At 37.5% G+C, this 13,992-nt stretch overlaps 2 protein-coding genes across 7 annotated transcripts in view; both read left to right on the top strand.

The window, feature by feature from the left end:
* LOC110956762 (F-actin-uncapping protein LRRC16A) overlaps positions 1 to 3,109 on the top strand; it is a 57,470-nt gene extending 54,361 nt beyond the window's left edge. For both annotated transcript variants that reach the window (XM_022202467.2, XM_051955096.1), the window contains one exon: positions 209 to 3,109. In XM_022202467.2, the coding sequence (XP_022058159.2) occupies positions 209 to 330 (122 nt within the window). In that variant the 3' untranslated portion in view covers positions 331 to 3,109. The remainder of the gene's footprint in view (positions 1 to 208) is intronic.
* A 66-nt stretch (positions 3,110 to 3,175) lies between these two features.
* Positions 3,176 to 13,992, top strand: part of LOC110956817 (secretagogin) — a 38,423-nt gene continuing 27,606 nt past the window's right edge. For 2 of the 5 annotated variants that reach the window (XM_051955115.1, XM_051955114.1), the window contains exons 1-9: positions 3,177 to 3,356; positions 4,638 to 4,708; positions 7,489 to 7,584; positions 7,762 to 7,851; positions 8,732 to 8,788; positions 9,698 to 9,778; positions 9,857 to 9,912; positions 13,330 to 13,375; positions 13,529 to 13,588. In XM_051955115.1, coding sequence (XP_051811075.1) covers positions 3,287 to 3,356; positions 4,638 to 4,708; positions 7,489 to 7,584; positions 7,762 to 7,851; positions 8,732 to 8,788; positions 9,698 to 9,778; positions 9,857 to 9,912; positions 13,330 to 13,375; positions 13,529 to 13,588 — 627 coding nt within the window. In that variant the 5' untranslated portion in view covers positions 3,177 to 3,286. Of the gene's footprint in view, positions 3,357 to 4,637; positions 4,709 to 7,488; positions 7,585 to 7,761; positions 7,852 to 8,731; positions 8,789 to 9,697; positions 9,779 to 9,856; positions 9,913 to 13,329; positions 13,376 to 13,528; positions 13,589 to 13,992 lie in introns of all 5 variants that reach the window. The other 3 variants (XM_051955116.1, XM_051955117.1, XM_051955113.1) reach the window with 3 other exon arrangements.

The raw sequence follows: 13,992 nt of genomic DNA, 5'->3' as shown, positions 1-13,992 counted from the left end.
AGAATTCAGCTATAATTTTCTAGTCCATCTCAGGATTTTAAATCGCCATGCTCAGGCTTTGTTTTTTCTAATTTCTTCTTTAGTGTTCCAACTTCAACTTCTCTGATTTAAAATTCTTTCTTTGTATTTGTGGTTTCAGGTTTGTTGTGTTTCTGCCTCATCCTCTCTCTATCATGTGTCTTTATTTTCTACTCTCTGTTTTCCACAGTGAGGCCTCCATCTGTGGCAGATGTCAGTACAGCAGAGGAGGAGATCCCAGCTTCAACCACTGATCTGAAGTTTGACAACAAATCAGAAGATGGGTCCAGTGATGACGTTCCTTCAGTTTGATGCTGGGAAGATGTTCTCAGTCTCTTTAAATCCTGCTCGGCGGTCCTTTCAACAACCGACGAACTTTTAAGGAGGTCAATCACAAACATACAGAGCACACCAGTGGTGATTTCATTGATTTTTTTTTCCAGACAACACTTTGGCACAGAGGACACCATCAGTTATTTTTCATGCTGTTATCGGTGGAGTTTCCTCCTGTTGGATCAATCCCAGCTGTCCGGCCAAATGGATGTCAAAACAGCTCCATTACTGTCTCTGTCAACAGTTCAAGTAGGACCATAAAGAGCAGAGCAGATGGGTTTTATCTGTGGTTGCTCAGATAAACACGTCCAGCTATAAAAAGCTCTCTTAGTCCAAAGCACTTAGCAGAACGAGTCTCACTTGTTTTTTTCTTGTTTTTTTTAATAACTATAAGCAGGTCCAGATTGTAGCTGTTTGGTTTTCCATCTGTCCTGCAGGTAAACTGTAGCTGGTACTTCAGTGAGCTCTACCCGCAAGAAGTCTGGAAATACAAGATCTTTTTTCTATTCTGCAAAAAAATCATGCGTCGCCTGGAAAATGCCAAAATTAGAAGCAGCAACAAGTCACACTTATGCCGTATGACAGGCATCACAATGATTTTCCCTCCAGCTTTCAATAGAAATGGCAATATTTTCAACTTTTCCAAAAAGTGGTTAAATATTCTACTAGTGATATCAAGACTTTGCATCATTAGAAATAATTTCAAATAAACTGACTACTAGCTTCTCAGCGAAGTGCTGAACTTTTGTTCTATTACACTGTAAAAAAATCTCATTTTTTCTTGATTTAAATATGCCTGTTGGGTTGAGATTATTCCTCACGTTCCTGTTTCAGTTTAGCTTTATTTAAGAATTTTGCAGACATCCGTGTCTTCAAATAAGATAGAATTGGACAAGAAAAAAGTTGCCAAAATGACATGTTTACATATAAATAAATGTCTATTACATTCAAGCCAAAATATTACACACAGTGCTGGTAATTTTTTATATTTCACAGTATGCCTGTGATTTAAATGTGGTGTTTTTGGTGACATTCCTGCACTGGTGCACTAGTAGCAATGTGTTTTGTGTTCACCACCAATGTTTGGTTTGCCGGAGCTGATGGAAATGGCGGAGCTACAGCAACTAGGAATATGATGGAGGAAGAACCAAGGCAGCGTCCAAAAGGAGCTTGAGGTGCTCCAGATGAAACAGAATTTTCAGAGGAAGGATGACAGTTTGAAAAGATCAGTGAATGCCTGACTGCAGGTCTAAATCTACAAACGCTGCTGGAAAACTACATCTGCGTTCCAAATCACATGTTTTTGTGTTTTAACCGCCCTCAGAAAGTCTACAGTTTCATGCAGTATGTAAACAATGGAAAAAATACTACTTTGTCATAGGAATGCACCTTTCAGTTTCCATGGTCTGTATGAAATGAGCTGTCTTCTGTTTGTACACCGTCAGTGGCTCTAGTTTGTTTATATGCGAATTATGTGGCAAAACTGCGGCAAAGGATTGTGGGTCAGAATGGACAGAAAAGCATGCATGGAGTGGGACAAATGGGTATTTTTACATGCTATTTTTGACATTAAATCTGTTTCTGGCATACTGTATATTAAGTTAATATGGATATTGGAAAACAGCCCATTAACTGTATTTGATTTCAGCCAGTGTGAAATGACTTCACTCATTCAGAGTTTTTCTACAAATTAAAAGACAGTCATTTTTACTGTCCGTAGTTGGAACTGCTGAGAAAATTTGTGATGATTACTGTAAAAACTGTTTCTGGCTAGCAAAATATTGGCTCTGACATAAACCAATGTTTTGATAAATGGCTAATCTGTCAATTATTTTGAAAATTAATTGATTGTCAGAAATTGGTGAGAAATATCAATCGGTGCACAAGATGACAGCTCCAAATGGCTTGATGTGGCCACAACCCAAAAATATTCAAGTTACAGTCCTAGATTAAGAAAGAAACTAGCAAATATTCACATTTAAGAACCTGGAAGCAGAGGAATTTTTTACTTTTTTTGGTTTAAAAATGACTCAAATCGATTAAATATCATGATAGTTGATGATTAATTTAATAGCTAATCAAATAATCTCCACAGCTCTTCAAGTACTGCTTAACGTCATTCAGTATATTAGTATAAAGCTCTAATTTTCCTGAAAGAGCTCATAAATCAAACTAGATGGCTTATAATTAAATAGCACAGGCACCTCATTTCTTATCTTAGAATGGTTCTCAACATTAGGATCTTTGCCATCGCTGCGGCGTTCATCCTACATGATGTGAACAATATGCTCTTCTGGGGACATCTGGATGTGTCAAACCCTGTATTTAAAATATAAAATATAATGTTTAAGGGATCAGACTTTCCCTCCAATCAGCTTTCAGCCCTCACAGCAGCTCGCTTCCTCACAATCTGATTTGTGTTGACGTCGTACTGCTGCACTTATCGATGTATCCATGTAAATATGTACTAGCATCTGCTCCAGGCTGTGTTTATAGAATAAATGGGGTTTATATCAGATGTAACTATGTGGATTTATATTGTATTATGAGCAAAAAAGTCACATTTTTCAGTCTTGTTAAATGGTGTTGGGTTTTCATTTTACGGGGAGAATATTTTTGTCACTTTTATAAAAATAAGAGTAAGTTTTTTTTATTCACGTAAAAAATATGTTTTATTGTTTATACGTCAGCCTAAGAATGTGAAGCTGTCAAATATTTCTGTTTGTGTGTTTATACCAATAAATCCTGTTTTACTGGTTTTCTCTCTCCCTCTGTGTGTTTTTTTTTGTCTCCTCCTCCCTTCGTATACAGCAGCTGAGGTTCTCTTGAGTCTCATTTGAGCAGATTTTCTGTGGATAGAAGGCTGTCTGTCTGACAGAAGCGTTGTCCTTTATTGTTTTCTCTTTAACTCGGCTTTGCTCAGGTCTCCGGCACCATGGACAGCACCTTGGACAATCTGGATGCTGCAGGTTTCTTACAGATCTGGCAACATTTTGACATCGATGGTAAGACAAGAGGATTGTTAGCAGCTTTTTGTTTGTACATTTAATCAGTACATCTACCATGAAAACTAAATAACGTGATTTAATGCAGAACAAGATTTTACTATCTAAACTGGAAAGTGTGATTTCAGAGGCATTTCTGTTGCCTTTTTAAGATGCTTTCAGATTTTGTGGAACAGATCGTTCAAGAATTTGCCAGTCCAAAGCAGTAAATCTACCTTCTGAACAGGTTGGAACTCACAGAAAAGGGTCTGACTGTAAACGTATTTCACTTCTATTGTCACATTTTAACCTGCTCTCTGCAGAAGCAGCCCGAGGAACACCGCACCTTTTAGAAGGAGTGAATGACACAAACTGACCTCAAGTTGAGACTTAAAAACCTAATTTTTGATCTCTTTGTGATCAGAGTAGCTGCTTTTTTAGTTCTTATATATAAAAGAGAATTGAAAATTGAATTAGAGAACTTGAATATAGTTTATTTGTAGCACCTTGATACAATTCAAAGGCATCTCAAGAACAGAAGGAACCATGGATGTAAACTAAAATTTGACATCTTTATTAAAAAAAAAATCAAAGCAAAAGACAATTCCAGCAGCTGTGACACCAAAAATGACTGTACAGTAAAAAAAGACGTAAAATATTATGTCTAAATGAGATGACAGATTCATTTCTTCTCTACATGCTAATTATTAGTAAATATATCTAGTTATATCTAATATTTTTGAAGTACTAAACTTGAATAGTTTTATCTATGAACTAAAAACATATGCAAAATTATTTCTAGGAACTATAATAAATTTAGAAAAATATGTAATATTTCCAACAGCAGTGGCAAAAAATACTGTAAAGTAACAAAATTACCTATAAAATGGGTATTTTTTTTTACAGTATTGAACTTAAATTTAAAAGTTTCATTGATTAAATGAATAAAAAATGTGAAAGTTTTTTTTAAAATTACAATTAATTTAAAATGATTAATAATAAGAATATATATTAATCCAGTAACAATGGCACCAAAAAATACTGTAAAATAACATCACCTATATGTTAAATTACAGGATCAACGCTTTCTTTACCTGTTAAATGTCGGGAATTGTGTGTAATGTTCCAAATATATTCACAGTATTGAACTTGAATCGTTTTATCGAGTAAATAAAAGATAAAAATGTGAAAAATATCTATTTTTATGACAATAAAATGTTATTATTATTATCATTATTAATGGTAATAATAATAATGAACAGTGGAGGTATCATTTCTAGCACTCTGTTATGTGTGTTTTAGATAACGGCTACATCGAAGGAAAGGAACTGGACGCCTTCTTTCAGCACATGCTGCAAAAACTTGGCTTGAAGGTAAAGAGATCAGTCAGTCAGTATAGAATTAGATCAATGGCTCATCAGAACTGCAGTTTTCCTCCAAGTCTCCAGCTCAGCTCAGTGTGCAGAGCTGTCTGCCAGTAGCTCCACTGGAGGGCGCCAAAGTCAGAACTGCTCCGATCCTTTGTGACGTCATTGTGGGCTCCTTTGTCAATGTAGCATACAGTCCAGCACCTCTATGGAAACAGCACAAAAAAGAGACACCACAAAAATGTTTTCTGTGCAATATAGCAAAGTTAGAATGCAATAAATCATAAAAAAGCAAAAGAAAGAACTTAAATATCTTTTATTTACACTGCTGTTTAAAAGTTTGGGATCATTTTGAAATGTTATTTTTCAAGGACAAGCATTTTTATCAATGAAGACAACATTAAATTAATCAGAAATACAGTCTAGACATTGGTTGTGTAGTAAATGACTATTCTAGCTGGAAACGGCTGATTTTAATGGAATATCTACATAGGGGTACCATTTCCAGCAACCATCACTCCTGTGTTCTAATGCTACATTGTGTTAGCTAATGGTGTTGAAAGGCTCATTGATGATTAGAAAACACTTGTGCAATAATGTTAGCACATGAACAAAAGTGTGAGTGAAACGTGAGTCAAACATGAAATTGTCTGGTTCTATGTGATAAATATTTCATATATTTCAGTGACACGGCCTGCAGTTCAGTCCAGTTCAGCCAAAAAGTCCCTGAATTTTTGTCAAATAACTATTTGTCCCAACTAGTGACATCCAACTAATGACATCTCAGTCGTGAAGGTTTTTTTTGTTAGTTTTTTTTTAATTTGGTAGGATTTTTGATGAAATATCATATCATATCATATATATAACCTTAGATTTGACTATTTTTCCTGGTGGACCAACAGATGACCAACTGAAATTTGAATATGTGATAGTTCTTTGTGTTTTTACCATAGACTGTATATAAAGATGCACGTAGCATCTGGCTCCAAAATTGAAGCCCACCTGAAGTGTCAAAAACTTGCAATATCACGCCGTCCGCTAGGGTTGGCTCCACAAAGCTTTTGCTCCATAGACCCCAGTTCATTTTTGGAAAAAATAAAATTTGATAGACTGATTTTCTACAGCTCAGGATTTTTTCCCCTTAGTTTTCATGGTCAAAATGAGAGATCAGGTGGTCGATCTTAAAATAAATCAATACTGAATTTTAAATAAATCGTTAAAGTTGACGGAGCCAGGGGGCATGGCTGTACTTGATTGACAGTCCCATTGACTGGTCCTGCCCCGAGTTGCTCTCCAGTCCAGCCTGTTTGATGACGCTTTTTACGTCACTGGCTCCAAAAAATCCAAAATGGTGACCAGGAAGTAGCAAAATCCGGGCTTCATTTTCTCGGCGTTGAAACCAGCGGGTGACGTCACGGTTAGTTCACGCCTGGTTTTTACAGCTTTAGATTGATATATGGTGGCATTCTGGCAATCTTTTTAGACAAAGCTTTAATTTTTAAAATTATTTTAATTATAAATCTTAATTAGAATGTTAGGCATCTGGACTTCAATTTTTGGCTGGAATATTTGAATTTCATGCTACTTTCTTCTTTCACTTCACATCTCAGAGGGAAATGTTGTACTTTTGACTCCACTACATTTGTCTGACAGCTTTAGGTACTTTTAAGATAACGATTTGACACATTGGACAATATAACAAACTTTTAAAATGCAATGATTAAATCAGTTGGTTACAATCTTCATGGCTTCCTTCACAAAGCAGTGTGTTGTCAGGCTCAGATTCCATGTATTTCCTGCCAGAATACTTTTCATGCAAGATTTTTACCTGTAATGGAGTATTTTTTTTGTATTTTATGTTGGTACATTAACTTAAATATAGGGTCATACTATTTCTACTTATTACTGCAAACTTGAGAGTTCACTATACAACTTTTTTTTCATTTATTTATGGGTACAACCCAGATAGCAAACTATGGGTGAATCAATGTTGAATCTATGTTGAGACCTAACGTCGAAATTATACAGAAAGCGCAAGGTTGATAAAATGTTGAGTCAACGTTTGCTTACATAGATTACATGTTTGCAAACATAGATTCAACATTAATTAAACATTGACCTGTCAAACATTTTAATTAAACCAAAATGCAATGTAGATTCAATGGTATCTTTTAAACACAAACTTCAATGTTAACAAAATGTTGTTGAATCAATGTTGATCCAACCATCAGTCTTCAACCGTAACCACAATTCAACCTTCTTTACCCTAATTCAACATTGATTTAACATCTTTTGCTATCTGGGTAAAGTGTGATTTATGGTTGAAAAGCAAACGTTGACTCAACATTTTATCAACCTTTCGCTTTCTGTGTAATTTCGACGTTAGGTCTCAACATAGATTCAACATTGATTCACCCATAGTTTGCTATCTGGGAAACAGCAACTACTTTTGGGAAATGCACAGAAATCTGTGCTCTGTAAAGAATAAAGCCAACAATTTTATTCTCTGTCAAGTGTTTTTAGCAGTGTGGATGTTTTTGTTTTGGTATTTTGTGATTCATTAAATGTACCGTACCAGTTTTAGGTTATGCTAACTGTTGTTTTTATCCTCTTGAGTCAAGTTGGAGCGTGGGTTCTGAACATTTCGGCTATGTAGGAGCACTTGACTTTCAGCCATTTAAGGCTCAAAACTTTTTATTTTCTAGTAATGCATGAATAAAAATGAAAGAAAGGGAGCAGATGTACATGACAAATCACATGCTGACTCCTGTTCATGCTGTTTTCAGGAGGAGGAGATAACTGAGGACAAAATCAGACAGCTGAAAGAAAGATTTATGTCGGCTTATGACACTGTAGCTGACGGGCGTCTGCAGATTCAAGAGGTATAATTACAATTACAGTTTCTTTACTGGGATTACTGTGTGCAGATACTTTCAGCAAAACTCAACAAAAAAAATCTACATGAACTGTAAGGTGGCACTGAGTATTTCAGCTTCACTAAGACGACGACAAACTGGATGTGAACTGAAACTGAAGCTCTTTGAATTGTCTCCTTCCAGTTGGCCACCATGATGCTGCCTGAAGACGAGAATTTCCTGCTTCTGTTCCGCCGTGAAACGCCGCTGGACAACAGTGTGGAGTTTATGAGGGTGAGAGCCAACACATAATACAGACATGAAGGTGGTTCTTCAAATCTGTGGCTCATTGTCATGCTCACCATTGTTCCAGTAAACTAAGTTAAAAACAAAAACTAAGTATGAAAAAACTGTTTTAGTTAACTCCCATAAGAATTATAGCTGCTTATAGCCGCTTGTATCAGTTAGAGATAGGGTGAGAAGCTTGGAGGGTAGAGTCGCTGCTCCTTCCTGATTTCTAGGTTCCTGTTCACCTTCTTGTTGAGGTTTTTCTGGCATGAAAACTTCAAGGAGACCCCAGTGACCCAGAGGTCTCTGAAGGTTTTATATGCGTTTCATCTGGTCTGGGACTAGGAATCAACTCGGAGGACTTGGAAATCATTGCTGGAGATCTGCTTAATCTGCTGCCATCCGGACCTGACTCTGAAAGTGAAAGAAGAATGGATTAATGAAATAAGAATAAAAGCTCCGCTAAACTAACAATATTCTTTGAAAACCAATAAAACTAAAATGAATGAATACAGAAAACATCTTTAGTATTAGTCCTTGAACTAAAGTAAAACATTTTAAAAACTGCACTAAAATGGTCAGACCCACTCTGGAACTGAACTGAATATAAAACGAGTTGAAAGTGAAGCAAAAAAAAATATTTAAAACTGTATTAACCATCAGAGGCCTCCTGACACGAGGTATGATGGATCAAAATCAGAACAGTGCTGATGTTTTTGTGTCCACCTGACCTTCATTAGACCAGAATTTAGTTTACACACATCAAATATGACTTAATACGCTGATATTCCATCCATCACATGAACTTTTTTAGGTTTAAATGATACATGAGATGTCTTCAGCTCCACCTTTCGGACGAAAATGAAAACCTTGTGTCTTTTTGTAGATCTGGAGGAACTACGACACAGACAACAGCGGTTACATCTCAGCCATCGAGCTTAAGGTAACCGATTCTCTTAAACACGTTTTAACAGATTGGCATCATAAATGTGTATTTTATGCACCACTGGCCTTGTTTTGTTAGCAATATTTTATCAGAAAGGTGTGAACTTATCTTCAGTCCAGAGGAAGATTTAATTTTGATGGTGATGTTTAGCTGTTGAGCATCACTTTCTTGCCAGAAGTTTCAAACTCTTTGAGAGCCATTTCTAAACTTGATATTTAGAGAGTCAACAAGTAAATTTAATTTAACACTTGAGTGACTCAAGTGTTTGAATTAATAGACTTGTTCAGATAAAATTTGAAATGTCTCTTTCTAGTAGTTTTGTGGTTGCTTGTAGTGATTCGAGTCTGTAATCATTTTGTGTCTCCGAGGGTAATTTTTGACTATTTTTGGTTGCTTAGTGCCTGTTATTTTGTGTCTATTTGGAAGCATTTTGTGTCTCATTGTCATTTGAGTGTCTTTAGGGCTGTTTTGGGTCAATTTGGAATTGCTATGTCTTTTTGTGGTAATTCAATGTTTTTTGTGGTCATTTTGGTCTACTTATGGTAATTTTTTTTCTCTGTGGTTGTTTTGTGTCTATTTGTATCTCTGTGGTCATTTGTGTCTTTTTTTTTAAATCTCTGACATAATTGTCTGTCTCATCATTTGAATCTCTGTGGTTGTTTTGAGTCAGTTGGGAGTCATTTTGTGTCTTTTTTGTAGTGTCTCCTTATGGTCATTTGGTGTCTATTTATGGACAATTTGCGTCTTTTATGACTCTTGCCTGTGTAGGCAAGTATCAACTGTTGAGATAAAATGTAAAATATCTTATTCTTTTAACAGTGAGTATCATGGTAAAATACTAAACATTTGTGGTTTATAGCTAAATCAGCCTTCAACCTTTTCACACATGTTGGTTATGTGTCCCAGCAGGGCTTCCTTCAGGACCTATTCCTCCAACACAGGAAGTCAGTCACCGCTGAGAAGCTGGAGGAGTACACAGATACCATGGTAACAGACCGGAAATGATGCTGATCACTGCTGCTTATTGCTGATGGCTAACTTCAGTCTGACTTTTCTCTCTTGCAGATGAAGATGTTTGACAAAAACAGAGACGGCAGACTGGACCTGAACGACCTAGCCAGGTACTGTAGAGCTGTGCCATGTGATCAGCAGGAGGGTCATGAAAGCGTGTAAAAGTCTGTAAAACCATCAATTCAGCTCCTGCAAAAAAAACTGAACTCATAATGGGCAAGTGTGGATTTTATCAAAATCCTAAGTGAACACATTATTCATCAGTCATTTAATCAAGTGTTTAATGCATTGCCATTAAGTCAATTTGACATTTGTGGTCGTTTTGGTGGTTGTTTTAGTCCCTTTGTGTTACGATTTGGGGGTGGAGAACCCAAGCGCAGACAAACAGACAGGCTCAATGGTTATAATGAATAAAGGTCTTAATTGTGAAAAACTCCAAAAATGCAATACTATGACCAGAACAGGGAAGCAGGACCAAAACCAAATTGAACTAATGCTATGAAACAAAAATGCTTAATATAAAGGGATAGTTCGGGAATTTTGACATGAATCTGTATGGCATCCCCTTCAGCAGTGTTGTGCATTCACACAGACTTACCCCCGACAGCGTCCGGTGAGCAGAGATCCGGTCCGGTTTTGGTCCAGACGAAAGTAGTCCGGCCAGTTTGCTGGGGTCACAAAAATAAAGCGTTTTCTTCTCAAACCAATATGTGTTCGAAAGAGTGCTATATTTGCATTACAAAACCGTTGTCCACGAAAAAGTCAGACCTCGTAAACGCTTGGCACTATTTTCTCTCCCTTCATATCACTCCGCGCTGCCTCCAGCTGGCAGCCACGCAGGTTTCACTTTGTTTACTGCTCGTAAAGTTTGCAACAACATGTCTGACTACGACAGCGACGATGAATATATTGACTTCAGCATTCAGCCAAGGGGATATCTTTATGAACCCGAATATACTGAAGCCAAAATTCACCAGATGGAGTTAGAACGGGCAGAGAGAGAGAGAGAGAGGGTGGACAGAGAAGTGGATCACTTGTACAGTATAAAGTTACAAAATTCAACCAAAAAACTGAGGAGGCAACACTTACTCTGAAGACAACTCGGGCCCAGCTGGCTTGGGACGCTTCTTCCAGTTTATTTTAGGAATGTGGAAAAATGTCTGCAACACACCCTCATTCAGGAGTGCAGGGAAGTTATGATGTGTGATGCAGACAGAAGCTGGCAAGCTGGCCTCCTCATCAATTGAAAGGTCTTGCATCTGTGGTATGGTGAGATCCCATTCGTGGCAGCAATAGGACTCCACCTCTGTCGGCATTATTTCGCACTTGAAACAAGTACACCACCATTTATCAGTCACCCGGTGTCTCACGGCTCCAGCTGTGGCTCTTCAACTTGTTCCATCTCTATCTATCTGTCTGTCTATCTCCCCCCCCCGTTGTAACTCCATCTGGTGAATTTCGACTTCAGTATATTCGGGTTCATAAAGATATCCCCTTAGCTGAATGCTGAAGTCAATATACTTATCATGGTAGAGACTGCGATTTGGTAGAATTGCGATCGCAATCTCTACCGGTAGAAACTCCAATCCTGCCAGTAGAGATTTGTCAGGGCTAAGGTTAGACTTTTAAGGTTAGGGTCAGGGCAGGGGTTAGATTAAAAGGTCAGGGTCAGTTAAGGTTAGGGCAGGGGTTAGATTTAAAGTTCCATCTCTACCGGTAGAGACTCCAATCGCAATCTCTACTGGTAGAAACTCCAATTCTACCAAATCGCAGTCTCTACCCTGACATATTCATCGTCACTGTCGTCGTCAGACATGTTAACTTTACGAGCAGTAAGCAAAGTGAAACCTGCGCGGTTGCCAGCTGGAGGCAGCGCGGAGTGATATGAAGGGAGAGAAAATAGTGCCAGTCGTTTACGAGGTCTGACTTTTTCGTGGACAACGGTTTTGTAATGCAAATATATCACTCTTTCGAACACATATTGGTTTGAGAAGAAAACGCTTTATTTTCGTGACTCCAGCAAACTGGCCGGACTACTTTCATCTGGACCAAAACCGGACCGGATCTCTGCTCACCGGACGCTGTCGGGGGTAAGTGTGTGAATGCACGACACTGCTGAAGGGGATGCCATAAAGATTCATGTCAAAAATCCCAAACTATCCCTTTAATATAACAAAACTCAAGGGAAGTACTCACAAACCAGAGGAACAAATAATCGGGGAAGCACACAGGCTGAGATAATCCAAAGGGCAGAGTCCAAGTAATTCACAAAGGGGGGGAAAAAAAGCACAAAAGCTGAAGCAGTCCATAAGTAGAAACTCTTACAGGGAACTGGGGCTGTGGCAACATGTGGTGAAGGCAATGATCCAGCAAAAACTGAGGGAAGCAGAGGGTTTATATAGCTGAGGGAACAGGTGAGTGGAATTGACTGATTGACTGCAGCTGAAGCTCATGCAACAATCAGAGCCAGAGCGAGAGGGCGAGCGACAGGGGGAGAGAGACAGAAGGGAAGGACGACAGACAGAGGGAGCCAGAGGTAGACAAGCCAAAACACACAGAGAAGGGCAACAATGGGAAAAGAAGGAAAAAGGGAGGAAAAGGGCAGGGCAGGAGCATGACCATAACACTTTGTGGTCATTTTGTGCTTCTCTATGGTCATGTTGAGCATTTTTTCATTGATTTGAACCTCTGTGGTTGTTTAAAGTGTGTTTGTAATTATTTTATGTCTTTTTGAGCTCATTTTGTGCATCTCTGTGGTTGCTTTATGCCTTTTGTGATTCTTTTGTTTGTCCTTATGGTTGTTTTAACTCTTTTTGTTGTCATTTTGAGTGTCTCTGTCATTGATTTGAGTTATTTTGTGACTTTTGTCATTGTTTTCTTTTATTTGTGGTTTTTCGTGTTCTTTGTTGTCCTTTTGCTTCTCCTTCTTTCTTTTTTATTTATTTTGAGTCTCTGTCAGTGATTTAAGTATTTTTGTAATGATTTTGTGTCTCGTTGTAGTTTATTTCAGTCTCTCTGTGGTCATTTCGTGTCTTTGTGGTCATTTTGTGTCTACAGTGGTTCTAGAGTGTCACTTTATTATCCTTTTGAATCTCTTTGTGATTGTTTTGAGTTTATGTGAATCATTTTTGTGCCTTTTGTGGTCATTTTGTGTCTCTTTGTGTATATTTTGTCCCTCTGTATAGTTATTTTGGCCACAAAGAGACTTAAAAGGACCATTACTAATACAAAATGGACAAGTCTTTTCGTGGTTGTTTAGTGTTTCGTTTTTTACATGTTCAGCTCCCTTGCCATTTGCCTTTTTTTTTCAGTCAAAAATAACCAAGAAAAGGTATTCAGTTTCATGCTCTGAGGTATTAAAAAGGACCTGAAATGGTCCTAAGCTGACATGAATGCTGAAAAAATCCTGCATAGGTTTATGAAAAATGTATCACCATCTGATCTGGTCTTTGTATCACAAAAGTTGCCAGAGCTTGAATGTAGTTAGTGTGTAGACCACTTGACTTGCATTTGTTTCTTTTCTCCAGAATCTTGTCCCTGAAAGAAAACTTCTTACTAAAGTTTAAGATGGATGTAAGTTGAAAGATTCGTTGGGATGTTTTTAGATTTTGTATTTGGAGTGTGAAATGAATAACCTGGGTAAAGAAAAGGGACACAAATGTATAAATTTGTCCTTTATCATGTAAATGTTTTGTGTAAGTTCTCAGTGTTTTATTCTGGTTGCAGGCCTGCAGTCAGGAGGACAGAAAGAGGGACTTTGAGAAGATTTTTGCTCACTATGATGTTGTAAGCTCAGATTGTTTGTTTTCATTATCTGTTCTCTTATTATTATTTTTACAGTTTTATGCTCTTCCAGTGACATTTTTTTTTTTTATTTGATTGTTCTTCGTATATTGTAACAGAGGAGCTGGTTTGCACAAAGGACATTTTTATAATGAGATTATTTACACCATATTCTCAGTATATAGCTGGAATATTGGAGATGTAATTAGATCATTTCCATCACTTGAGAATATTGTGAGTACTGCATGTTGTGATCTTCATCTACATTTACAATCTAAATGCAGTTCAGTTCAATTCAATTTTATCTATATAGCGCCAATTACAGGTCAGATTGTCTTAAGACATTTTACAGAACCCATATGCCTGAACCCCCAGAGCAAGCCCTAAGGCGACAGTGGCAAGAAAAA

Source organism: Acanthochromis polyacanthus, chromosome 11, assembly GCF_021347895.1.
Source record: "Acanthochromis polyacanthus isolate Apoly-LR-REF ecotype Palm Island chromosome 11, KAUST_Apoly_ChrSc, whole genome shotgun sequence".
Lineage (NCBI taxonomy): Eukaryota > Metazoa > Chordata > Actinopteri > Pomacentridae > Acanthochromis > Acanthochromis polyacanthus.
The sequence above is the reverse complement of the archived record's forward strand: the minus strand, read 5'-3'. Positions and strand labels throughout refer to the sequence as shown.